Raw genomic sequence first — 27482 nt, 5'->3', positions numbered from 1 at the left:
GGCTTCCCATCCTGGATACACAACCTACTGTTGAGGATAGAGCCCTAGTCTGCAAGCCCCACGCCCTAGGTGCCCATGAACCCTGGTTCTACAAAGTCTAGTCTTCTCCAGGCTCTAGTCTACTCCTGCAACTCCACTAGGTGTGATGGTACTTCCAATACTATGACATAAAACCCTGGAAACTTCTTCTACATGGTATTGGAATGATTTTCCTAACAGCCCAAGCAAATGTGAGCTGGGCACCAAATTCAACTTTGGATTTTATGCCTCAATAAGCATTATAAGAGCAACATCTACATAGGCTACAGTAAAGAATGAAAATTTTTATTTTATGTCCTCAGTCAACACAAATCCCACTAAAGCACTGGAGTTCAAATTTTTTGTTTGCAGTGGGATCCTTTTTAAGAAATGATGTGCAAAATCCAAATATACAGAAAAAAGTAAAGCAGAGCTAGTGTTTTTGATGGGAGCAGAGAGGCCCAGCATCCTACTGCCTTGGCTTCTCCCTATGTTCTCAAGCAAGCCCAGTGCAGTCTGGAAACCACTGGGTTCAATAATCCAGGTGCCTAAGTCTCAGAATACATTTGTGAGCTAGGAGTTTGCCTGAATCTCACATGAGAGCCATCCCTTCTGCTGACTGGCACAGTTTTCTCCTTATTGTGGGATGGCAAAGACAACTATGGCCATTGACCTAACTAGCCATAGAATCTGAGCTTCTCTTCCCTACTTTCCCATATCAAAAGCCTGTTGTCCCATCTGCCTCTCCTCCTCTGGCTCTATGTAGGAGCTGATTGTGGATGCAGAGGACACGTGGATCCGATTGGAAGGCCTACTGGAAAACACGGACTACACAGTGCTCCTGCAGGCAGCTCAGGATGCCATGCGGAGCAGCCTCACCTCCACTGCCTTTACCACAGGTAAGGCAATTACTGTAAAACCCTTTGATGGCTCCTCTCCCGCACGAATCTGGCTCCTCAGCAGCCTTGCTGAGCTTGAGCTGGGGGGAACCTATCAAAGACACTCCTCCTTCCTTCCCCTTTCAAAGGTGTTTGAGAACCTCTTCACACCACCAAGGTAGTGGTGAGAGCCGGGGACCCAAATCCCTGATCCTCCGGGACCAACTAATGCAACAACTAAAGACACTGGGTCCCTTTTTATTCCATTTTCCTGTCTGTTCTTTTTTTTTTTTTTTTGAGTTTCTCTTTTTTTAATGGTACCAGGAATCAAACTCAAGACCTCACACTTGCCAGGCAGGTGTGTCTGAGCTGTGCCACTGAGCTATATCCCCAGCTTTTCTGTCTGTTCTTCCAGAAAAGTTCTTCCTTCCCTTCTTCCTCTGCCACTCCTATTCAGAGACTCATAGCAGGAGTAAACTCTCAGTACTAAATGGACATCCCTTTTCCATACACAAAGCATTTTTGCATCCCTGTGGTCTCAAGTCAGTCCTTAACACAACTGGCAGGGAAGACTGTTGTTCTTCATTTTACACCTAATGAAACCAAAGCGCACGGAAGTCAAAGCTTTGCAGGACTAGTGAGTGCCTGGGTCAGAATTTGAACAAACGCTTTTTACTTTTGCATTTAACTGTCCCTCCAGCCTTACTCCTTTAAGTCAGCAGAAGATATCCTGAAAATAGTCTTAAAGGATCAAACTGTTGTATCTATAACAGGAAATAACTTTATATTTACCCCTTGGCACCATTTGCCAGGCATTGTCCTAACTGCATTATATCTATTATCTAATTTAATCTTCACAATAACCTATACAGTATGAACTATTATCTCTATGTATTAACAGATGAGGAAATTAGGCCACAGACTCACCCAGTATCCCGTAGCTCTTAGGTGGCAGAGCTGGGATTTGCCTCAAGGTGTTCCAGCTCTGCATGTTGTTAATGTGTATGTTGTTAATATTCCTCTCTGCTACCTTCCCTGGTGCCTTGCTATGGTTTGTAATGTGGGACTTGCCAGCCCAGACTGAATTCTAGGGTTCCCTCATACTCTGGGGCTTGAATGTGCAAGTCTGTGGGGCAAATGCAAGCCTCTCTGTGCACTTAGATGCATGTCTGCCTGCTGTGTGGAAGTGCTGGGATGATTAGATTCTTCTCCATACCCCAGAGCTTGTCTCTTCACACTCAGAGGGTGACAGGAAGTCTCCCAGCTCCACTCAGACGCCTTCCTCTCAATGTACTCATTCTAACTCCCAAATGAAGACATGGATCAAATACTCCACATCAAGCCCAGGGGTTCTGTAGGGTACTGAGTTTATGACTGAGTTCTCTTTTCTTTTTTATACCTTTCCATACTTCACAGAGTTCCTTGTTTGCATGCACTAATCAGGAAAACAAACATTTTATTTAATTAAAAAATGAAAATAAGCCATGATCACACAACCAAGACATAAATCCAAGGTGCATTTTTACTAAGTAGAATTTAGAGGACATTTGATCTCTTTTCTGGGGCTGAAGTCAATTATGCTCACCTCTGTGCTGCATCAAAGGTATGTTCTCTAAGTATTAAGGTGTCACTTTCCTTGTTTAAGTCCTTCCCTGCACATCTACAGGTTAACTAAAGGGCCTTCCATGGTCCCCTTTCCCAAACTACCACTTAAAGGCCTATGGGTTGGAGTTTGCCACTGAATTAAGAATTTCTTTCCCATAAAAAGAACACAGATAACAGGTACTTAAGCAGAGCTCCCACTTTTCATATTTATTAAGTTAAACTAATAATTTTATCCCCCAGTGTATGGGTTTCAGTTTTCAGAAGTATTAGCTTTTCATTGCCATCCTGGTGGTACCACAGCTAGGCGTGCTGAGCAGAAAGACAACCTGCGCAAGGTCTCTGTGGTATCCTGCAGCTGTGCCTCAGCCCTCCACGCTTGGAAAGGTGTACCAGCTCCCAATGCACCAAGGGAGGTTTGATAGTTCAGATGTGGGATCGCAGATCCAGCTGGATCCAGATCCAATAGGATCAAATAAACCAAGGCATAACAACTCACATGGAAATCAGGAGAGGAGACCAGGGTAATGGTTTTGTTTGATGGAGAGTGCAAGGGATTATCAGGACATATTTAGGTTGTTAGTTTGTTCATTTGTTTTTATAAGACTCCAGTTGCCCCTGGGATCCTGGGGCATCAGCTCAGAGAGGAGAAAACCAAAGAGCTGAATTTCCTATGCAATAAATATAGCTACTAACTGAGCTGCTTGCTCCTCATAGAGTTTTGGGGACCAGAGAGACTCCACTAACAACTACCTGGTACATAGCAAGGGGCATCCATGTGTGGAAGTTTTCACACAGTGTTACTAGAAAGTGCAAATTTAAATGCAAGTTATGGATATGAACAAATCTTGCTGGTTTTTTCTTGGAGATTTACCAGAACCCACAGAAACAACTGGTTGCAGAATTTTAAATGCTTGGGCAGAAATAATGTATATTAAAGTCTTTTGCACAAAGCCCAACATATGACAGACATAATAAATGTTGACTGAACTTAAGTGCTACACAGGGCAGAAGAGAAAGTCTCTAGTGAAGCAAAACTGAAGGAGTGGGGAAAGTTTTTTAATACTCTTCAAAAGGATGGTGCAGGCAAGGAAGTACAGCCTGGAGAGTATGATGCCAAAGTCCCTCTAATTTCAGGCTCTGTCTGCTACCCTGATGCAAATTTTCCTGAATAAAGTACACTGGGCTACATAGTCATCTGCATGTTAATATTAATGAGCATTCATTGCCAATAGCCAGTCCCTTCCCCCTATCTTTCCTACTCCTGCCAAGAGCAAATTTTATCAAGGAGGAAAAGAATACAAGGGTATCAGTTTCCTAAAGGTGGGGGTGAGGATGTTACCAAAGGATAAGAAGCAGGAATGAAGAGCAGAATGGCTTCACTTGCACACAAGATTTGGAGTGCTCACAACCTGAACCCCCACCCCTCCTTGAGGCACGAATCACTCCTGCTGTGCCAGTCTGGGGAACACTGGAGGCTCTGTGATGGCAAATCAGGGAGGATGGATTTAGAGGCGTATTTCCTTTTAGAAGCTAACATCCTTTCTGTCTTCATTGTCAGTACCTGACTTTCCCACTTAGCAGCATGCTGTTCTTAGGATGTGTTGCTCCCAGCTGATCCTTCCGAGTGTTTTCTATGCCTTCTGTGATGAAACAACCAAGCTTAAATTTTGGCCCCAAGCTGACCTGCATCCACTCACAACCCACAGATGCCTACATAATGGTCTGGAGCAGAGTTGAAATGTCAAAAAAATTAACACTAAAAATGTGAAAAGAAGGAGAAAAGCAAAGATCTGGCCTCAAAACCTCAAAACCCTAAAACCCTCCTTTGATCGAGATGTCTTCCCTTGCTGTGTTCCTGCCACATAGCATCAGACCATTTCATTCTTTCCATCATGTTAATAGCTTCCTGTCCTCTTGTCTCTGGTGTTTGCACAAGACTCTGGGGGGAATTAAATACAAGTAGTATGGAAGGAAAAAAAATATGGATACATTATTTATAATTTACTGTCGCCTGAAATTTCATCCAAGGTCTACTTGTCTTTTAGAGACATGAATATAAATGAGGAAACAAATATTCCCTGCAGAGCAACAGAGACTTGGTGAAATGATCTTCTGAGAGGCAATTTTCATTGTCTCTTTTAATACTATAAAAAGCAAACAAGTCTTTTGCTAAAGCTCATCCTCAGAGACAGCTAACGCTATAAAATAGGTTGTCGTGACCTTGAGGTTAAGCGAAGACTATCATTTGCAGAGGTACCCAGAGATGGGTAATGGGAAGTTGTCTTTTATTACCTTTGCTGTAGTCCCTGCTACTGCACACCCAGGGTGAGCTGCTCTGTGGGCTTTTCAGGCTAACTCTGGGGTCTCCTCTAACACAAGCATCAGTTTTGAGGTGGAGAAAATTAATGAAGATTGACAAAGTCTAGATCTGGAACAATAGATGGTGGATCATGAAAATTCAGTTATCAGATTCTTTGATTGGATAAGAAATCCCAGTGATCACTATTCATTTCTATCCATTCATATGTGTGCCACATGTCACCCCCACCAAAGGTGGAGCTGAGAGGGCTTCTCTTTGCTCCGTGGCTTAGAAGCAGCTTGAGTTCTTCTTCCATCAAGGCAAGCAAACCAGGGAGGGAGGGAGGGGAAGGAGGGAGAGAGAAAGAGAGAGAAAGAAAGAAGGAGAGAGAGAGAGAGATATTCCCATGCATGTCCAAAATGAATAAATGGGTGGATTCAGAACAGAGCTTTGAATTAATCATACCACCCAGTTTATCACATATCACTGACCTCAGCCTCCAAACTACTTATTTCCTTTTGCCCCATCTCTCCTTCCCCACTCTGTATGCACCATGCTAATGTGTTAAATGGGTAACCTTTGCATGTTTTGGAAAACTCCGTCCTTGTTAAATTACTTTGAATATATTTTAAATGTATGGCAATGGTATGGGGTTACATAACTTATTCCCTATTCTCATCTATTTTACTCAGCACTATTTTCTAGACCCATCTGTGTTGTTTCACACATTTATAGTCTTTTGCTTCCAACTGTTGCAAAACAGTGCACAGTGTATACCGATCACATCTTAGCTCCCCATTCTCCTAAAGATTAGGACATTAGGTTGTCTCCAACATTCCACCCACTCCAAATGGTACTGCAATAAATACCTTGTACTTAGGGATCTGTACAACAGCTGTGAGTTATATGCCCAGAGGAGGAATTGCTGGTCACAGGATATGTGTTTACATAATTTAACTAAGTAGCACTCTCTACCTATACACTGCCTACAACCGTGCATTTCCTAATGGCATATGTCATTTTTAATGACTTAACAAGGTCCACGACTATAATTTCTGACAGTCTCAAGGATATAATTGCTATTTCATTGTTCTAGTTGAATTCCTTTTTATGAGTATATGAATTTAAATATCTCTTCATATGTTTATTAGCCTTTTGAGTTTCCTTTCTCTGTAAATGACGGTTCACATAGTTTGTTCTTTCTTTCCTTTTCTTTCTTTCTGCTTCTTTTTTTCTCTTTTATTTTTTGAGATAGGGTCTCACTATGTAATTCAGGCTGGCCTTGAACTTACGGTGTAGTCTAGCCTGGCCTTGAACTTGTGGCGATCCTCAGCCTCCCAAGTGCTGAGATTACGGGCATGTGCCACCATGCCCAGCTTTACTGTTTTATTTTTTGTTTGTTTTTGTCTTTGACACAGTGTCTCATTATGTAATTCAGGCTGGCAATTTGTCCATTTGCCTACTGGAGTTCTTGATAGTATTAGTTATTATTATTTTAGCTTTAGAAGTCTTTCTTAGTCTTCTCTGCCAGCAGGCAATGCTATTGTTCAATACACTCTTTTACTTGTTTTCCAGACTTTTTATATTTAGTCTGTATTATATTTGTCAATAAGTAGTGAAATAGTTTCATTTTTCTTTCTATAGTAAACCAGTTTTACTAACGTCATGTACTAAATAATCCATCTATTCTCTATTGATTTGTGGTGCTTTATTATACTGTACATGAAGTTCCCATATGTACATGACTGTCTTTGAACTCTGAATTCTCTATTTTATTCCATGCTGTATTGATCTGTTTTTTGCAAACACTACATTGTGCTTTTTACATCTATAGCTTATTATAATGATATTAATACCTTAATATAGGGTAGAACTAATTTTCTCAGGCCTTTTTTCAAGCTTGACTTAGAAATTTGATATTTGTGTTTCCATATACATCACCTTAGTTTACCACGTTTGATTGAGGAAATTCTACAAAAGAAATTTCAACTTGAATTTAGATTAGAATTTCAATGAATTTACAAATCAATGTGAAGAGAAATGGCCTTTTTAAAATATTAAGCCATCCTTCCTAAATGCATGTATGAACAGTGTATCTTCATTTATTTAAATTGTCTCTATGTTTTCAGAGTATAAATTTTTTCCATATAGCAATCTTTATATTCTTGGCTAATTTATGAACACTTTGCAATTTCTTATTGTGTTGTGATTTTTATGTAATTTTAAGAAATATTCTTTAGTTAGTTATTGCTGATGTAAAAAATATTGATTTTTATATATTGATCTAGTATCTAGCAATCCTGCTGAAGTTTCTTATTAATTCTAATTACCTACTGTTCTCAGTAATTTTTTAGGTAAATGTTGTATGTAATCTATAGATAATGACAGTTTTATTTCTATTATTATAATCTTACACCCCTTAATTATTTTTCTATCTTTAGTACATTATATAGGGCTTGCAGAGCTATGTTGAACAATGACAGCATTAGTTAACTTTGACTTGCTCCCATGCTTAAAGGAAATGCAATTAAATTTTTATGCTGCATAATTTTTGCTAAACCTGTATTTTTCAACGTTTTTAACTGAAAATAGCTACTTATTTTTTTCTAAAATATAGAAAAATATGTAATTGGCTAACCTTAAATAAAGAAGAACGTCATCTCCTTAGATTTCAGGTTTAAAACATTTAGCAAGGTATGAATTTTTTTCCATTACATGTGAAGAGTTTTTGAAATAAACTTTAGGTAAAGTTTAATTAATTATATGATTTTTATTCTTTAGTTTACTGATAAGGTAAACCACAGTGACAGTTTTTTATACATTTATTTACTAAACTTGAAGAAACCTCACCTGAACATGAATTTTTAATGCATTCTGAATTTGGTTAGCTACTATCTGTTTAGACTTTTTATATCTACAATCATAAACAAAACTGACATCTTTTCTTATGCATACTTCCTCAAGGGCTTTGAAATCCATATGCAAACCACACGCACAACTTTGTAGAAAAAAATGTAGCCTACTTGCCTGTTTGCTTGCTTTTTTCCTTCTCCTCCTTCTCCTCCCCTTCCTCCTTCTTTTCCTTCCTCTGGTTTTTAAAAATAAGATGCCTAGGACAGAATATTTGACTACCACTTCCCACTTATAAATATTTAAAATTAAATACATATGAGGTGTAATCAAAAACTCTATTGGCTCTTTAAGTCTTACAAAATTTACTGTAATAAAAGACATATTGCCATGAATTTCCCTCCAAATGCCCCCTCACTTTGAACATACACCCTATCATTCCTGCCACTTTTGGGAGCAGTTCTTGAAGTTCTCTTTTGTGAGGGTCTTTAGTTCTGCTGTTATCGTTGCCTTAGTCTCCTGAATTGATTCAAAATATTTACCTTTTGTAGTCATTTTGACTTGGGGAAAGAGCCAGAAGGTGCACGATACCAAATCCAGCAAATAAGTTGCATGAGACCATACCGTCATGTTTTTATTTGACAGATTGCCATAAGCCTTTGATCAATAAAGTGGTATTCAAAAATACTGTGAATGTTTTTAAAAATTTTATTACGGTAAAAGACATACTACCATTAATTCCCTCACAATATTGCCCTAGCTTCTGACTTATACCATAGTTAGTGGCAATATATATTTACTGTAGTTATTTTATTTAAATATCCAACTTATTTTTCCATCACCTCTTCTTCTAAATCCTTGATTTCTGAAGCCAGTTTTGATTCTTCATAATTTTATAGGAATTTATTTATTTTTTCTGAGTTATAGAAGTTAGCAGCATGAAATCATTCATAAGATTTTTTTAAATCTCTACTGCATCTGTAGTTATTTTTGTTTTATTGTATACTTTTATCCTTGCTAATCCATAATCAGTTTACCCGTGATGTACTTCTCTTCTTAGTATTTTCGTAGACTCAGCTATTAAGATGTAAGACCATATCCATTTTTTCTTTTTTAAGCAAATCATCACAGTGGGTTCTTTTTTCATTTTAAGGAGAAAAGAACAATAACAATAACAACAACAAAGACAAAAACAAAACAACAAAGAAACAATAAAACTGATACAGAATTTCAAAACAAGATGATAAGAAATTAACAGTGGTTGTTGTATTACATATTGTTATCTTCAACGAAGCTGCTCAAATTACCAGATGTAAGAATGCAAGGTTGATCAAACAATTAAAGAGAATAAAAAATAATTTTAAAAAATTAGAAATGATACAGAGCTTCACTAAACAAGATGGTAGCAATTCAGCAACGGTTGTAGTAGTGCATATTGTTGCCTTCAAATTAGTTGTTCAGATCACCAGTTATACAGTGTTCTTTTATAAGTACCTGAACTCATTGGCAAACCCCTCTCCACTCCTCACTGCCCACCTCCTGCACAGACTGACTAGATTCCGTCCCTCAGTTGTTCCAGATAAGCTCTCCATTTTCCTCTTCTCTGATTACAGTCTTTTATTCAGACAAAAAAGTAAGACATTTTCTCCAAGTAGTTAATCATAGCTCCAGAATATGTCACTCTGCTTATTTGTGTGTTTATTCCAAATTTTCAACGTTGGATTTTATTTTCCAAGGCAAATCTGAAATCTCCTACTCCTAGGGAATTATTTTTTATTATACCTTCACATTTGAATTACGAGTTGATCAGACATAAAATATTATATATAAATGTCTGTTTCCATCATATTTACAATATTATCCCACTGTCTTCTCACAAGGAGTGTTGCCACTGGGAAGTCTAATGTCATTCAGATTCTTATTTTGTGGATGATTTGTTCTTTCCTTATATAAATGTTTAAAATGTTTTCCTTTCTTTTTTGACAGTCTTACACTTCATTCCATGTCTTACAGTTCATTTATCTTTTCATCTTCAATTTGACACTCAATGAGCCTTTTAAATCTACGATGCTTTATCTTTAGCGCTGACATATTTATCCTCATTGCTTATTTAAGAATTTCCTCTTATTTTTTCTTTTTCTCTTAGGACCTCCATTACCTAGATTTTGGAATGTGGGTGCTATCCTTGGAATTTCTTAGCTTTTTAAAAATGTTTTTCTTCTCTTAACCTTGCCCTTTTTGCTCTCAAAGAGCTCCTCAATCATGCCTGTTCATTCCCACTCCTTTACATTTTAGCTATGGTTGAATCCTGTATTCGTCTTCTCTGTTGTATGATATAGTTCATACCAAGCATTTCTATTTTATTTCTTGTCTTTCACTGTACGTCTTACTCTTCAGTGAGAGCATAGTCTGTCCGATAAGCTAATGTTCCTTTGGAGTTATCAGCTCCTCTCCCTGGTAATCTATATAGCTGAGAAAAAACAACTAAATGTGAATAGGTAGGTCACAATTTTCCTATGGCAATATAGAAGAGAAGCAAAAATAGGACTTCAGACCTTCTTTCAATCTATTCTCTCCTTTCCATACTGTTTGTCTTTGGTTTGTTTGTTTGTTTACCTGCTTGCTTGAGGCAGAGTAATTAAGGCCTCACTGAATGAACGGGTGAATATTCCTTTCTCTGCTATTTCCTTGAATATATTAGATAAAACTGGCAACATTTCTCTTTTAAATTCTGAGTGGAATTCAACAGTGAATTCACCTGAGACTAGAGATTGTTTTTGTAGAGATTTGAGTTACAAATGCAATTTTTAAACGTAGTTATCATGCCAGGTTGTCCCATTTCATCTTAGGTGACCTCTGGAAGATGGTTATTTTCAAGAAATTGGTCCATTAACTTCAGTTTTAATTTATTTACACAGAGTTATTTATAGTACTCCATAGGACAGGAATATGCAATTCCTGCTTTAGGTAACTGGTAGATTTTGTCAAACAGTAGTAGAAGGAGATGATGTTGTAAAGATTACAGAAGAACCTTACACATCACTATAGCAAGATTTGATTTGGTCTGTTTTAAATTATGTTGTCCCAAATGTTTTCAGAAAACCTAATTTTAACCTCCCCTTCTTAATGATAGGAGAAATATATAGTGTTCACATGGCATCATATATTTAACAAATATTTATGAGCACTTACTTCATTCCACATGCTGAGGATAGAGGGAGGAAAAAGATAGTCAGATGACTGTCCTTATGAAACTTGCATGCAAGGGAAGAAGAAAATGGATGAGGACAGCTCCCACAGTAGGAACCTTACCACTTCCTCTCCCAATCCCAGTCCTTGGTGTTAGCCAAGGTGCTCAGGAAAGGGCTCTGTTTAAACTGAGATTTGTTATCCAGCACTTGTTATCCAATGGTGAGAGTTAATCACACACAGAAGATCATTCCAGGTCTAAAGAGTAATGCTGCACCCCAAGGAAGAGATATTTGGTATGTTCAGTCCATTAAAAGAAAACTAGTGAGTCTGAAGAGTAGTGAGAGAGCAGGAGGAAGGCAAGACAAAGCAACAGCAGGTTGGGCACGGTCAGGATTTTGTATTTTATTCTAATTGCAATGAAGAAGCCTGTAGGGAATTTTGGCAAGTGAGAGCTAGGGTAAGACAAGATCACATCTGCATTATAAAAAGATCACTCCGGTTACATTAGGACTGCTATGGGCCCAAAAGAGCTGCAGAGAGACCAGGTTGGAGGCATTACTATGCCAGCCCTCTTTGCCATGTGGAACCAAGAGTTAGAGAAGGGCTATGTGTGCAATGCCAGTCTGTGACGAACCTGACCTACCATGAAATTGGGTCTTCTGATACAGGGCAAGTTTAAAGGACAGGACAAATTATGTCAGAAAATTCCCCTACTATTAGTCACCTTTAGCTGACCTTTGAATGGATATTCAGACGCTTATTGAAAGCTGCCCTTGGGCAGAAGCCAGGGGGTTTGCAGAGCTCCAGGACCACCCTCAATAACTCCAAACAGGATAAACAAAGCCAAGCTTTCTATTATCTAGGAGATTCTCCATTGGCATCACCCCCTTAAAGGCTGCTGCCTCCTCTCCCCTGGATTCTTACAACCATCTCCTGAATGGGGTCCTGCCTCCAGTCTCACCTACATACAATTCATTCTCCATGCTGCAGAGAAGGGTTTTTCTAAAGAGTCGAGACCATCTGGTTATCTGAATAACCAATTTAAAGACAACAATATGTAATACAGCAACCATCATTAATTTACCATCACCTTGTTTGAAATTCTGTATTATTTTTATTGCTGTGTTTGTGTCTTTGTTTTTTTTTTACTTTGTTTTTGTTCTTTTCTCTTTAAAATAAAAAAAAAAAGAATCCAGGCTAAAGTCCACCACTAGACTCTTCATCCAATAGACCTTCAGTGGAAGATGAACTCTGTGCATCCCTCAGTCCCTTGCATCCAACCAACCCAATTCTTGCTTTGTTCTCCTGCTAAGTCTTCAGTTTTCCAAATAAGCTGTTCTTTTACACAGGCCTGGAGCCTCCTTCTCCACCGTGTGACTAACCATCAGTTCCTAAAATAAGAACCCTGTCGGATTAGCACTTGGCAAGCCCTGCTTCATCTCAGACCTTCACTTCTCACACTGTCTACCAGTCCCCAGTTTCACTGCATGCCCACATTGAAGTTTTGCTACCCTCCTGTGTCTAGCTCTGTCCCAGGGCACTTAAAACTCAAGATTGTATTAGTCTGCTTCTCCCATCAGAGTGTGAGCAGCCTGAAAGGTGGAACTATTTTTTTTATAATTACAGCTCTTAGCCTAGTGTTTAGAACCTATGAGATACTTCTCATATGTTTGTTGAATGAATACATAAGAGAATAAACATAAGAGGTAAATGAGTTGGAAGATGCTGTCAGAAGGTTCAGATGGTTTCACATGGGCTGAATGTGTAAGCTTGCCCTGTCATGGACTCAGACCGCCCCCAACAGTCTAGCCAGCTACGTTGCAAACATGGGCCATTAACTGTAACACGTAAGGCAGAAGGAGAGCCAACGACAAACCTACTTCTGGGGGGAAAAAAATCAAAGCACTGGTAGTCAGAGGAGGTCACCTGTACTTCTGTGAAGTGCCGCACTTTGTCCGTCACTTACAGAGAAGCCTGCTGAGGCTGTGCTCAGAGAAAAGTGCTGATGTCACGGCTTCGGTCCTGGTACTGAGGACGTTAAAGTGGGCAGCGGGCAGATACTCTCCTGAGCTTTTAAATCGGACCATTTAAAGACTGTGCCCAAGCACACAACACAACTAAGGGCAGGGCAAGGACGGAGAGAGCCTCTCCCTCCACTCCCAGCAGCAGGGAGCCCTCTGATTGCACTGCGTGTCTCACAGATAGCTCCACTCCACTCAGCATTCAGCCTCTGATGCTCAACACAAACCAATTTCTGAGCAGTTCTTCTGGTGAGTGCCCCTGTCCTGTTGATCTCACAATTACAGCTAGAAACACTTAACCATGAGACACTGCCATGTACCCATCACTGGACGTGCTTCCCTGTGAGCTTGGTAATCACCACAGCTCAGGGAAGGGAGGGAAAAAAAGCTTTTTTGTCAGGTCAGGCTCACTGTATTGCACCAAAGGGGAGAAAAGCCTTCCAGGTTTGCCTTCAAAACTAAAATTTCTGCCTTTGATAATATTACTGGGATAATCTGGGTCAGGGTTAAAAATGAATTTCTGGTGATAGCAAACGATGTGCATCCAATCTGAAAGTGGGCCTAACGATCTCCCAGAGTGCATGAAGTCCCAGTGCATGCACACTGATCCAGCAGAATAAGAATTATTAGCTTGCCCGAAGTCCAATAACCCCCAAAGCAGACTGCAATGGTAAGAACTGAAACACAAAGCTTAAACAGAACTTCTTATCCCATCACATCCAACCTAAGCCTTGGGAAAAGCCCACTCGGGACATACCTACTGGGAAAGAGATTGGGAAGGAAAGGGAGAGAGAACAGAAGAGAGAAAGGGAGGATGAAAAGGAAGGAGAGGAGTGGGAGAGGGAGATGAAGAGGGAGGGGAGGAGAGGGAGAGAGGTGGGGGGCTATTCAGTCAATTATCCACCCAATCATATGGATCTAGGCAGAACAAGTAGGCCACAAACCACAAGCCTCCTTGGAGCATTACCTAGTTTGTCACTTCTACTTTGAGGACTCTCTGAGAAGAAGAAAATGTATACTACGAATACAGGAATTCAAATCCAGCAGGTCTTCAGACCCACTGGAGGCGCTGTAGTAAGAGTCTTGGGGCCTATCCCTTGGTGTTCTGATTTAACAGATCTGCAATGGAACACAGAAGTCTGAATTTTAATAAAGCCCTGCAAACTATTATAAGCCTCTCCTTTCTCTTATCTGATGAAAAGGAACAGTATTTTGATCCAGGACTGGTGAGTATGCAGCAGAACATGGCAGTGTTGAAAACTAGGATAGGTGGGAGACACGTGGTTTCATGGTAAGTGTTGTATCTTCTCCAAGTTCCCAGGATGGGCAAATCCCAGGTTGCTGCTCTTTATAGTCCATAAAAGCAAAATATTTCTTGATTGTCTTTCCGCTAATGCCACAGACTCAGTTGCAGTAAATCAAATCTATAAACAAACAGATGGTCTTGCAGTTTATCACGGGTACAGCAAGCACACCCAGCAACCGTGCACCAGCCTCAAGCACATTTGAGAAGCACCTTCACCGGCCAGCTTAACACAGGGCCTAAGAAGAAAGAAAGCATGGTCCTTCCTCTCCCTGGGCACCATCCGTGATCTTTATCCCAGCCACTGTTGATGCCCTGTAGTCAACGCTTTTTTCTTAAGTTGATTTTATTCCCACTTTCTGACATAAAAAGAAGCATAAAGTCTTCTTTTATACGACAGCTACTCACATATGTATTTTAAATTTTCCTTCTCCAGGACAAGTCATCTCAGTTCATTATATTTTTTGTATTGTCTAGCTTTAAAACAATTAATATATTTGAGCCCTAACATATTAATCAACATTATCAATGTGAAGAAACTTATATAAGATCATGTATTTCCCTGTTCTGAAAGTTGATTTGGTTTTATTGGTGTATTTGAATGAGGCTTTTGTTTTGAAGTTTGAGGGGAAATGTTTTGTTGAAGACACACTAGAGATTGGGCAGAAATTTAAGTTCCTTTAAGAAGCTGACCTGGGATTGAATTAAGAAATTTTCCTTCATGAGAAGAAGCTGTTAGTCCGTAAGGTAGGACCAAAGTGAAGGCCAGGAATATTATGTGCTGATCTAAAAATGAGAAGTTCAGGCAATTAGAGAAGAGATGAGGGAGAAGACAGATGTGCTCATTGCTCCAATACCACATCAAGAATAGCCTGGACGCCAGATGTGGCAGTTCGTGCCTGTAATCCCAGCACTCAGGAGGTTAGCCCAAGAGGATGGCCATGAGCTCAAGGCCAAACAGGGCTACATAGTGAGTTCAAAGCCAGCCTGAAGTACATACCAACAATCTATCTAATAAAAAAAAAAAAAAAGAATAGCCTGGAAATAGTACCCATGCTTCCAAACCAACAGGGAGAGGGGACAGAGGACACTAGCACCTGTCACCTGAAATGCAACTGTAATCTCTAAGAATAAGTAAAATCAAGAACTTTAAAGAGTTCTAAGACATGCTGGAGATGAAAGGTAGCAGCTATTATATTAGTTAAGTCGGTTTTGAAAGGTAAAGATTTAACTTGAGCATAGAACCTTTGGAGGCAACTTTTGGGGGTTTTCTATGCCTGTGAAATAAATACACACACTAGTTAGCTCTCCGCCATGCAGATAGATGTAGGCCTCCAGTAACCAAAGTGTATGCCACGTTTCCTGCTGTAGTTGAGTACACAGAACGTGTGACCAGGGGTCTGCCAACTTGAGATCAAGCGATCTGAGTAAGTCGCATGATCATTTTGAGCAATTTCCTTCTCAACTCTCTGATTATACCACTCTGCCTTCCTTTCAAGTTTCTCACAAGAATTAAGTGGAAATAAAAATGTACTTTGTATAGTCCAAATATTATAGAAACATACTGTTACTCTCTGAAGTGGGCAGTGCCTTTGTCCCAAACCCCCTGAATTGGGTGCTCCCCTTAACAGTGCTGGAGCTTCAAGCCAAGGGACAGTCCATGTGCCCGGAGTGAATCCAGCTTCAGAGAGATTTGCATGAGGTCTATCAAATTCCCACAACCTCTTCCTAACACAGGACGGATAGTCGCTGATGACCTGGGACCTGGACTTAGATGACCAGGTGTTTCAGTGAAGTTACTGTGTCATTTTCCTTGTGAAACATACCATGACACTCTGACCCACCACCTGGCCTTCCAAGTGGCCTAGATCACACCTGTAGTGCACTTGTTTTGCCTTCAGGGGATGCAGTAGTGGCTATCATGTGGGACGCCTCTACTGCCTCATTTCATAACTGTTAAAGATTCAAGCATGCAGAACCGTATCAACTATGCCACACTCTTCATTTGCCCAGCAGATCATTGTATTTGCTCTGCACTCAACCACCACTCCTGACACACCAAGCTCTGCCTTCAACTTGCTCTATCCACCCCTGCCGTCCAGAAAATTTCTTCTCATGGGCTCTCTGCTTCTTGGCTCATGTGCTAAGCACTAAAATGTGTCCCAAAGCTAAGCTCTTCAAGATGCATGATTTAAGCTTCCCTTTTAGCTAATTAGATATTGTTCTACAAATTGGGCTGTTCTCTCTGAAAGATGAGCTGCAATTTACTTCCCCTGCCCTCTCTTTAAACTTAAACCAAATTGTAAAACATGGCCATTTGATCGTTTAGTACAATCAGGAGATTGTTTTGCACAAGGAATAGATATCCATCTTTTCACTAATGCTGAGGTGGTTCGGCCATGCCTTAATGGCTGCCGTGAAGATGATGGAAAGCTTCATTTAGATGCCTTTTGCCATTTGGAAGGTAGACGCAACACTGATTTGTTGGCCCTTGCATCTGTCACCACCTCCAAAGTCTCCATCCAGTCACTGGCTATATTAAAACATCTTCATCTACAGGGGAGAGATCTTTGTTATTCCCATTGTACTGGTGAAAAAGCTGATACTCAGAGAAGTCGGGCCATTTACCTAAAATCAAGTAAACAGTTAAGTAGAGAAGCCAAACCATGAATTTGGCACTTTGATCTTTATATCTCATAAAATCATGGTCCAATAAATGCAGCATCAGTTGAAGAGGAGCATGACAAAAAAGTACAGAGTTCTCACACCCATGCACTGTTTGAATCCATTGAGAATTTCTTACAGTTCTTGCTGAAGTACCAGCTATGAGGCCCTTTAAAGCCTTCTCTGAGCCAAGCCGCTCTTAGGCACAGTGGGGGAAAGGACGTTGTCCAGAAATTGCCTCTTTTCTTGTGCAGAGGGCCGGGTGTTCTCTCATCCTCAAGACTGTGCCCAGCATTTGATGAACGGAGACACTCTGAGTGGGGTTTACACCATCTTTCTGAACGGGGAGCTCAGCCAGAAGTTGCAAGTATACTGTGACATGACCACGGATGGGGGCGGCTGGATTGTAAGTACATGCAGCTGCTTTCCACACACGCAAACATCTTCAGGGTTCCGGTCTGACACCTCAGCACCTGCCCATCAAACTCCACCCTCCTTCTGGCCATCCTTGAATCCACCCCGTCTATGTCCAACCTGGGATTCCCCATTGCCTCAAAGGCCTGAGGCAGCACTCCAGTCCTAGATGGGGTGAAGCAGAGCCAAGAAGTAGCATATGAAGGTTGAGGTGGCCTAGGCCAAAGTCAGATGTCCAGGATGACTTCCTCCCCGCTGCTCTTTTTTCAAGAAGGTGCTGGGAAAGAAGTAGTGACTCATGGAAGCCACTCTGATCTTGCCTGCTGATGACAGCAGCTAAAATAAAGCAGTGGAGGAGCCTTAGCACAAGAGGAGCCTCCCTGTAGCAAGATACTGACTCTTTCTCTCAGAGGGGAGTAGTTCAGGAGCAGAACTTGGATAGCCACCTCTAGCTGCAAGAGCTGTCCCTTGCCTCATCTTTCCCCAGGCCCCTGATTCTTCCTTAGAGCTCTCATAACCTTCAGGGAGCACCTGTTTCCAGGAAAAGAAAGATACCACTTGCTGTCGCTGCCTTTCTGCCATGCCTGCCATGGGCAGCCGCACAGCCCCACCTCTCAAAGCCCCACCTCAGGGGAGTTTCACAGTGCAGCCTGGCCCCGGACATGATGCAGTCCCAGCACCCCAAGTCTCCTGCACATCTCTTCTAGCACTGCTAAAACACACAGTGCTGGATTTTCCATGTTACAGAATGGGAAGTTTCTGAGTAGAGTTATATGGTGGCTGTGCTCATAACAGCCACTCTGGGGAGACATTTTCTTCTATGTTTCTGACATATTTGTGCCTCCTTCTTAAAGCATAATTGGAAATTCACACCACAGCTGACGTATTGGAGGTTAAATGAAATTAGCACTTAAGCAGCTCAGAATGTGAATGATATGCAGTTGCTTTGTGTGCATTAAGAGGATGACAGTGACTAGATGATTGGAAGTTGGTCCCATTCTTTTGGTGAGAAATGCTTTCCTACTCTGGGGTGCAAAAGATTTATTGGAGAGTCCAACTTACTTCCCCCGACTCTTTGGGAGCTTGATATGGAGCCTGAATCCTTTCTACATTGCAACAGTGCAAGTGGGCATCAACATAACCCTCCAGCCTGTTCATCGGGGCCTCTGCACTTCCACAGGCGGGCTCTGAACACCCCTTCCCCATGCTGCTGAGCAAATACCAAGCTCTGGCCCTTATCTGCAAATCTTTGTCATTGCCTATATAAAATGCAATTATATCAATTCTAGTCATTGCAGTTTATTTTTCTCAGCCTCTTCTCATTCTCCCCTCTTCTCTTCACAGGTATTCCAGAGGCGTCAGAATGGCCAAACTGATTTCTTCCGGAAATGGGCTGATTACCGCATTGGCTTCGGAAACCTGGAGGATGAGTTTTGGTTAGGTAACACCTGCTTTTTGCTTTCCGTTGCTGTGCAGTTCTGGCTTTTGGTCCACCTCTTTCCTTTCTGTGTTTGTCTGAGATTATCAGAAACCTCCTGTCCATTGAGAAGTTGACAGTTTGTGAATTGCTTTCAGTGCCTCTTGCTCTGTTGGGCTCCACTATTGATCTGTTTTTATCTTATGGTTGTGTTTTCCTCTTTGCTCTGTCTCTTCCCATCCTCATTAATAGTCTTATGGTGATGGGTCTCGACATGAAGCAGGTCCAAAGGCAGTGAGCTGCTGGGCAGGGGAAGTGGGGGTGAGGAGTAATGCGCAGGCTGGCCTCCTCTCCAGAGCCAGGAATCAGCCAGCATGCAGGTCAAGAGAGAAAGGAAGCCAGTACCTCTGCTCCGTTCCCTGGAAAATGTTACTACCTGGTGTGAGAAGGAAAGGGGAGAAGCAAGTTATCTTTAGAGGCAATTAACAGTTTCCTAGAGGTCTGACACAACAGCAGGTTTCAATGGAGAACTGAACTGGAATGAGAAGGTTAACATATGTCCAAGCCAGCCACGTGGCAGTGGCACCAATCCAGAAAGCTGTGTATGTATGATTATCTACCTCTTCCTCTTGGTTATATTTTCATAGCAGTTAATGAAGGGGGTGCAGAATAAAAAGCAAATAATCATGTTATGTATTGCGCTCTACTTTCCACTTCCCCTGCCACCATTTAGTCCAAGCCTCACAGTCTTCTCCTGGATGCCCAGCTAACAAGTCCTTCACTGGCCTCCCAGCCTCCCAGGCTGGCACACGGTCCACACAGCCACTACAGTGATCTCCCTCACACCCCGTAGTTAAGCAAGGGTGGATCATCTCTGTAAAGTCTTTCAAGGACTCTTCATTACCACTGTGAACACCAAACACCTTGGCGAAGATACAAGACCTTTCTCCTCTCCCTTTACAGCCTAAGCACCTCACCCGCTCCTCCTCCTCTCCTCCCCAACACCAAGTTCCAAACAAACTCACAGAAGCCCTGAGGTTCCTGTAAGGAACACTGTCTCAACCAGCCCCCAGCCCTATCTACCACAGTATCCATCTGCATATAGCCAAGGGCTAAGCTAAACTTTTCTACCTTCAGAGAATCTGTCCTAACCATTTCTCTCACTGTTGCCCAGGGAGGATTGCCCCATCCTCTTTTGTGGCCCAAGTCATAGTGCCTATGTTACTTCCTCTCTCTGGACTACATAAGCTTCTTCCAGGACCACATCACATTCCTCTTTTAGCTGTATCGCCTGTTCCAATGCCTGGAGGATGGTTAGTACTTAAAGAGCAAATCTCAATCAAGCAATGATAAGAATTTACTGAGTACCTATTACAAACTAAATCTGTGTTTGCCAGTGTAGGCAATAAAAATAACAGGTAAAAGCCATATGAACATATTGAGAGAGGAGTCAAACAAATAGGAATATATGTTTACCTTTAAAGCAATTGCAGTGTGGAAGGTAGGGGAAATGCACATGAATCAGTGTATCCATAGCAAATGGAAACCTCTGTCCTAAACCTAAGCCACTATGTACCAATTTCACAGTTTGTGTCATATTTGTGAAATATATAAACTATCAAGCACTCAAATTTTCTATATACTGCTTTTTATCTAATAAACACCTAAATTAAATCTATTCTTAAGGAAATTTTCTAGCATTGCCAAAAATGCTAGTTATCACATGCCATAAAAAGGAAGCCGCAAAAATAAATACAATAAAATGAAATAATATTAATAGTATTAAATGACACCTAAATACAGCCTATTGTTGTTGCTGCTGACAGTGGTTAAAATGGAGATCAGATAGTCCTGTGTGTTAAACAAACCACAAATACTTAAACTGAGCTTAGGCTGTGAGTTGAGGCTAGGATGTGAGAGGACGTTTCTTCATCTACTAAGAAAGACTGAGGTAAAATTTGGAAGTATCTTTCTCCCTATGTGTTCAAGGTCATTTAGTGCCTTATTCCAGCACATTTCTGATATCATCTGAGACTCCCCCACACTGGGAAACATTGTGCTAACCTGTGAACTGACATTAAAAAGTTCACAGAGATTCAGAGGAAAAACAGCAAATTCATAGAAAGGCACTGAGCGATGAGTCAGAAGAATGGAGGAGAGAAAGCAGGAATTCTTCCGACACATGCAGACTGGGGGCGGGTGGGAAACCCATCCAGCCACAGGGCTGGGACAATTCAGGAGAAAAATGAGATCGAGTGTATTGAATGAAGGCATGTTATGGCACTTAAAAATCAGAAAGAGAGGTCTTGGTGGTGTAATAAAGAACCAGTGAGGGCTTTTGAGTAGAGGTGAGGCCAAGGGATGTGTAGTTTGGCCGCAGTACTCAGGTTGGAGATATTTCTATTACCTGAGGGTTATGTCCTAAGTTGAGTTCCTTAGAAACAGATTCTGAGCAGAGATTCTTGTTCAATTACTTAATGGGGAGAGTTCGTGTTCCAGTGGGTTATTACAAGGATGGGGTGCTATGAGAAGGAGAACAGAGGCAGGATAGAGCCAGAAAAGCTATTCAAAATGAGCTTTGGATGGAGACTCACTTCACTCTCATCCCAGGGGAAGCTCTGGAGCATGAACTGCTCCTGAAAGTCAGTGCCTACTGGAGCAAGAAGGCCAGACTTTTGAACCCCACAGCAGACACTGACCAAGGTCTGCCCCAAGGAGTGGAGGAAGGAAAGGATTAAGTGACTGTCATCCCCTGCCCCACCTCTGCAATTCTCTGATTCTAAATCATGACACACCAGAATGAATATTAGATGTCACAGTGAAGCAAGAGAATCCCACTTCAGTAGGCAGATAGAAATCAGGGAGATTCAGAGATCACTATGGTTCAGAGTTTGGGCAAGTAGGTCAAAAATCAGAGATCCTCAGAGGAAGGGAGCAAGAAAACATTAGGGAAAATATCACCAAAGGGCATCTGGGCTCCACCCAATCTCCAAACTTGCAAGGGTTTCCATCTTTAAAGAATCAGTTAGCCCAAAGCCTGGGATGCTTAGAGGCCAAAGAGAGGGCATGTGAGTGCAGGATCACTGGCTGGAAGACCTTTGAAGAGGCAGCAGTGCAAGATGTGGCAGGCAGATTAGACCCTCAACTTATGACAGGAGTTACAACCTGATAAACCTATCCTGAGTTGAAAATTTTTTGAAGCACAAAATGTATTTAATACACCTTCCCTGCCGAGCTTCCGGCTTAGCAGCGTACTTGTAGTACATTGTAGAGTAGGGGTTGTTTATCATCGTGACCACACAACTGGCTGTCAGCTGTGCTCACGCCTCTGCTCAGCATCAGGAGAGAGCATCACACAGCAAATCACCACCTAGGAGGAGATCAAAAGTCAAAGCTCCAAGTGCAGTTTCCACTAAAGGTGAATGGCTTTCACACCATTGTGTAGTCAGAAGATCAGAAGCTGAATCACCATAAACCCGGGACTATCCATATTCTCTGACCTGGCTCTGGGAGCCCCAAGAGGACTAGAGGCAGACAGGAGAGGTAGTGTAATGAAAGATGTAGAACCTCCTTTGCAGACTCTTAGGAAATGCTAAGATGTCCACATAGTCAGGGTGCTCTGAACTCCTCCAGTGTTTCTGTGTCTTGCTTTTTCCCACTAAGACTCACACCCACAATGCTACTTGTTGTTTCCTACCCATCCCATGACTTGGCACAGAAGGTAGCAGGGGCAAGGACCAGGGAACCTCAGGCTCAGGGTTTGTCAGTTACTAGATCAAGACTAGAGATGAGGACCCAAGCCGTCTGAGGTGACACTCATCAGCGGATCTGGAAGCCTCTTTGCAGCAGGAAGTGCAGAGCCTGTCAAAGGCTGTTTGAAAATAGCCTGAGAAGGGGTGGGGGGCAAAAGCAATCCTCTTCCCTCAGTATCTGTTTCAGGGATGCAGCCAATCTTCCCTGCATCCCCCACGCTGCCGGGCCAGGATCAGCACAGCCTCTGCTCTTCCCCACAGGGCTGGACAACATCCACAGGATCACAGCCCAGGGCCGTTATGAGCTGCGCGTGGACATGCGGGATGGGCAGGAGGCCGCCTATGCCCATTACGACAAGTTCTCTGTGGAAGACAGCAGGAGCCTGTACAAACTCCGCATAGGAAGCTACAACGGCACTGCAGGTACCTGGGCCCTGAGCACACTGAGGGCAGTGGCACACAGCAGGCCACCAGGCACCAGGGATGCTGCAGCAGGAAGCAGCAGGGTCCACAGCCCATGAGCTCTCAGCTAGCTGCTTACGCCACCTAAAGTCACTTTCTCAGGACTTTAGTTTCTTCATCTGGAGAACTGTTATGGTAATGTGTGTCTCACTTCACAGAATAGTAAGATAAATACATGCCATGAAAGGCTTTTAAAGTTTAAAAAAAAAAAGAAAGTGTCATGAGGAGAACAAAGGATTGTTTTTCTCATCTCAATTAATCAATATGTTCTCTCATCCAGAGGGAACAGAACCATCTCTCACCTAGGAAAAAACCTACCTGCAATGGCATCTAGGAAACTATCTTTGAACTGGTGAAAATAGCACAGATCTCCATTCCCTGGGAGGCTTCCTCCCCACCCCCACCAACAGCAGTCATGATAACACCCCGTCAAGGAGCAAAGACATCGCTTAAGTGCCCCTTGCTGTGCTTCTCAGGCCTCCCAGAGAACCATGTGCACGACCAGGTTCTCTTTATGTCATCTCTACAAGCAGAGCAGCCCTCTCTGTAAGCTCTGCGGCATTTCGTTCTACGGACACATAAGATGCAGGCTGCTTCTCAGGCTTTGCCAGTCTGTTTCATGTGCTGTACTACGATACTTTTCATAAAGTGTGAGGTGCCAAATATTCTACTGTTTGGTACATGGACTTATTGGCCTTTCATTAACTCCAATTTTAGGGCTAAGGACTGGTGTTTAAATTTAGCAACATTCTGATACCTCTTGGAATTAAGAAGAGCGTTCAAGGGGTTGCCCCTCCAATGACCGCATCTGCTCAATTATTTCTCTTCTCAGCCCAGTATTGTTACTTAAAAGACACACTCTCTCTGTCATTGTTCGTACTGGAGATCATTAGCAATGGCAATCAGATGAGCCTGAGGAGCCCAACAAAAGGTCCAATTTGTCACTTTTTGAGCATAAAATAGCTATTCAAATGGACGCACTAAACAAGATATCAGACTATATTTCAAAAATAACCAGATGCTATTCACTCACCAGCATTAGAATTGTGCCTGTGGAAAAGCCATTCTTATTTCTCCTACAGGAAAAGGAGCAAACGCTCCCTCTTCCCTGCATTTTCCTCTTCTTCCCTCTTCTTCCTCCCACCCCAAGCCCATGTTTTATCTAGATGAGGCCTGGCCCTGCTACCTCTGTTCTAGCCCTGCCCCCTGCAAGTCCCCACAGAACGCAGAACTGTGGGGCTGAATTTAACTCGTATGTGTCAGAGGCAAATTCTCCCGAGATCGTGGCTGGGCATTAAACGTTGATTATGATTCTTCTTCATCTTGAATGTTTAGTGCATCAGGAGATTAAAAAGTCAGCCTATTTAGGCTTCATCCCTCTCTAGGCAGCTCCATACAGTGGTGGTTCTTTCTAGACCAGCGGATTTCCAGGGAGGACTGGCCCCTTCTCTGTCTGGCATTTTTAATATTACCCAGTTCCCTGGCCCTTATCTTTACTTCTTGCTGAAGAATTACTGGCCCCACTAGCAGGACACTATCCCAGGCCCTCCAGTCTCGTTCAACTCCTGCTTCTACTCCCCTTTCTCAAGGCAAGTCTCTAGGTAGGACTGTACTTGAGTTAGAACTGAACATTCCAAATCGGGTTATCAATAAGAGGTTGTTGAGCAAGTCCTAAAGGGTTACTGTGTGAGTTGTGGGGACTCAAAAAAACACACAATGTGGCCTTTTAAGAACTAAACCAGTAGTTAAAAAAAAAAAAAAAACAGTTAGGAAGTCACTACACAATAAATAGTACTCACTCTGTTTAAGAGATACTTGGAGAAGGGGGTCTGGCAGTTGAGGAAGGCACCATCATGGCAACTGCATTTGACAGACCCAAGCGGTGAGGACAGCATCCCCTGATGAGCAGCAGCAGAAGGAGGAGCTCCTCTGAAAGGAGGAGGCTGTGACAGGTGTGCCTGTCCCAAGCAGAGTAGAAGCTCAGAGGAATGGAAGAAGTTGGTGGAGGAGGGGGAGCCAGAGCCTGACAAGCCTTCAGCCTGAGAGAGCAGAGAAAGTCAGTCTTAGCGTGGTGGGCAAGAGGTGCCCTTGTAAGGGCTGAGGGCTACAGTAGAAGTGGGGTTTGAGGAAGAGCAGTGGGACAGCCCTAAATAGGATGAAGTAAATCTGAGAGAACAGAAGAACTAGGTGTTGGCTGCTACACTGATCCTGAAAGGGGAAAATAGGAGCCTTGACTCATGCGGGGATTAGGAGAAAGAGGTAAATCTGAATGTGGTTCAACAAGAAGAAACAAGGACTTGGTGAAAACGTGCTGAATAGGTGAGGCAGCCATGGGGAAGGAGGGCACGAAGACAGCAGCAGGCAGTATCTAAGTGGGAACTGGAGAGACTCGCTCCAGGAGAGCACTGAGGACAAACTCCAGACCACAGAGGGATAAGCAGGGAGGAGAAGATGGGAATGTGGGAGTGGAGATAGCACAGTAAGGAACTGGTGGTTAAAGGAAGTGTTACTAGAGAGCAGGATTAACCCAAGAATCTGTAACATAACGGATGTAAACATGAGTTAAAGCAAAGAGGAGGTGAAAGTGTTTTGTATTTTTAAATAGGGGAAGGGTAAGAAATCATTTCTGTCTTTTCCAGGATGGGGAAAAGTGGAGAATGAGGTGCAGAGGGTAGGATTAGTTCTAGATGGAGAAAAAATCTGAATCCTGGAGACCAGAAGGAGAAGATGAAGAGAACGGAAGACGTACAACGATTGCTCCCTTAGGGGCCCAGGGGTCAGATTTCCCTATAAAATGATGACTGACCAGCCAAGGGTTGAGCTGTGGTCCATGAGCTGGAGGAACTGAGCGGCCACTGTGGTCAGAACTCCAAAACCAGCTAACCAGAACTAGGTCTCCTCTAGCACAAAATAACCTCAGACACGTTCAAAGTCACTTTAATAAATAGCATGAGCCCCTGTCACTATATCCCTAGCCAAAAATCCTGCCACAAGTTGCACTGGTCCTTATAAAGGAACGATGGCCTAATCCTTTACCTTAAATGCTCCATTCATACAAGCTTCCTGTGCAGTATTCTCAGCAGGGACAGCACCAGGCCTGTTTGCCTCTGAGAACAGAAATCTCACCATGGTTCTCAGCAACATCTACCACTTGAAAACAGCTCTAATATTTAGGTGATTTTTTACCCTCCTTGCCAAAATATTTCTCTTAACAGTCTCTACATACCAATCCTCACACCTCTCCAGAGTTTATTAATGCTTTCTTTAATAGTCCCTCAGGTATTCCATGAGAGTAGCCATGAACCCTTGCTTTCTCAAGATGCAGCCCATTTCCAAGCCCATTCTCCTTTGACATAGGTGATTTTTTTCTTTACCCCTTTTCCCCATAGAATGGAAATGTAATTTGATAGTGTCCCTCCTCACAGGCACCACCAAGTTCTGAATGTGGGTTTCAGGATATGGTCTGATCGGGACTGGTGAAAGCCAGGCCAAACCTGAAGGGTCCCAGTCAGCTTGGCTCAGCCCTGAGGCAAATGGGACCATGGGTGTTCTGTGTCCCCACCCAGGCCTGGAGGAAAAAGACAGGAGGTTGACATGGGACTGTGTGGACAGGATTCTGGGCAAAAGGTCATGGGATGAGGAGCAGTTGGAGAGAGAAGCCTGAGGTAGTGACACTGGGGATAAAGTAGAGAAACAGCCAGGCAAGGGATTGAGTGGGAGCAGGAGAATAGGCAAAGGTTCCGCGTGTTGAACCCAGGTTCCCTGAGAGTAGTCAAATGTCCAAAAAGTCCTGGAAGGACAGGGAAATAGCACAGCTTCACGCATGTTCTTTTTTGCAGGAGACTCCCTCAGCTATCACCAGGGACGGCCTTTCTCCACGGAGGACAGGGACAATGATATTGCTGTTACTAACTGTGCCATGTCATACAAGGGCGCTTGGTGGTATAAGAACTGCCACCGGACCAACCTCAATGGGAAGTACGGGGAATCCAGGCACAGCCAGGTAGGTGGCAGTCTGCTGCGCTGGGAGTGACTCAGAGCTCAGCACCCATGGCCCCAGCTTGATTTCAATGCACATGTGGGTCCTACATTTCTCTTTCAAAAGAAATATTTAGATTCTTGGAAAAGATTATTATTATAAAAAGAAAAGTGAAACAGATACTGGGATAGGGACCGCGTAGAGTAGAAACCAAAGGAAGGTCCAGGCACTCCTTCCTTTCCTCTGGGAAGGCGCAAGGACTCACTAGGACAGCCCTTGATGACCAGACAGCTTCCTTTCTGTTTCCTCATGGGAAGAGCTTATCAATTTTAGAAACAGCTTCAAAGGCTCCACTTCATCCTAAGGGCCCCAGGCAGAGATATCAGAAATGCCCGTGAGCTGGACTGTCTTTGCCCAGACTGCAAGTCCACAGGCGAGGCTGGATAACAGGGAGCCAGCTGGACCAACTGAAACTTTCCTGGCTTTGACACCGAAAGGCCTTAGGGAAAGTCCTCAGCTCTGGGCAAAACCAGCTGGTCAGTCCCCCCAGGGAGAGACCACCTGAGTCTCCCATCAGGGTGAGCAAATGTTCTCTTCATGCACAATTCCTGAACGCCAAAAACACGCA

The 27482-nt window shown here is 42.6% G+C and overlaps 1 protein-coding gene across 3 annotated transcripts in view; it reads left to right on the top strand.

Moving 5' to 3' along the window:
* Positions 1 to 27482, top strand: part of Tnr (tenascin R) — a 504972-nt gene that overhangs the window by 391772 nt on the left and 85718 nt on the right. For all 3 annotated transcript variants that reach the window (XR_001236464.1, XR_001236463.1, XM_013520943.1), the window contains exons 18-22: positions 785 to 917; positions 17085 to 17236; positions 18589 to 18685; positions 22675 to 22836; positions 26715 to 26878. Coding sequence is in view for 1 of the 3 variants with exons in the window: in XM_013520943.1 (XP_013376397.1) it covers positions 785 to 917; positions 17085 to 17236; positions 18589 to 18685; positions 22675 to 22836; positions 26715 to 26878 (708 nt within the window). In the remaining 2 variants the exon portion in view is untranslated. The remainder of the gene's footprint in view (positions 1 to 784; positions 918 to 17084; positions 17237 to 18588; positions 18686 to 22674; positions 22837 to 26714; positions 26879 to 27482) is intronic.

The sequence above is a fragment of the Chinchilla lanigera genome, unplaced genomic scaffold (assembly GCF_000276665.1).
Source record: "Chinchilla lanigera isolate Chin_1 unplaced genomic scaffold, ChiLan1.0 scaffold00005, whole genome shotgun sequence".
NCBI lineage: Eukaryota > Metazoa > Chordata > Mammalia > Rodentia > Chinchillidae > Chinchilla > Chinchilla lanigera.
Note: the sequence above shows the minus strand (reverse complement) of the source record. Positions and strands in the feature narration are given on the sequence as shown.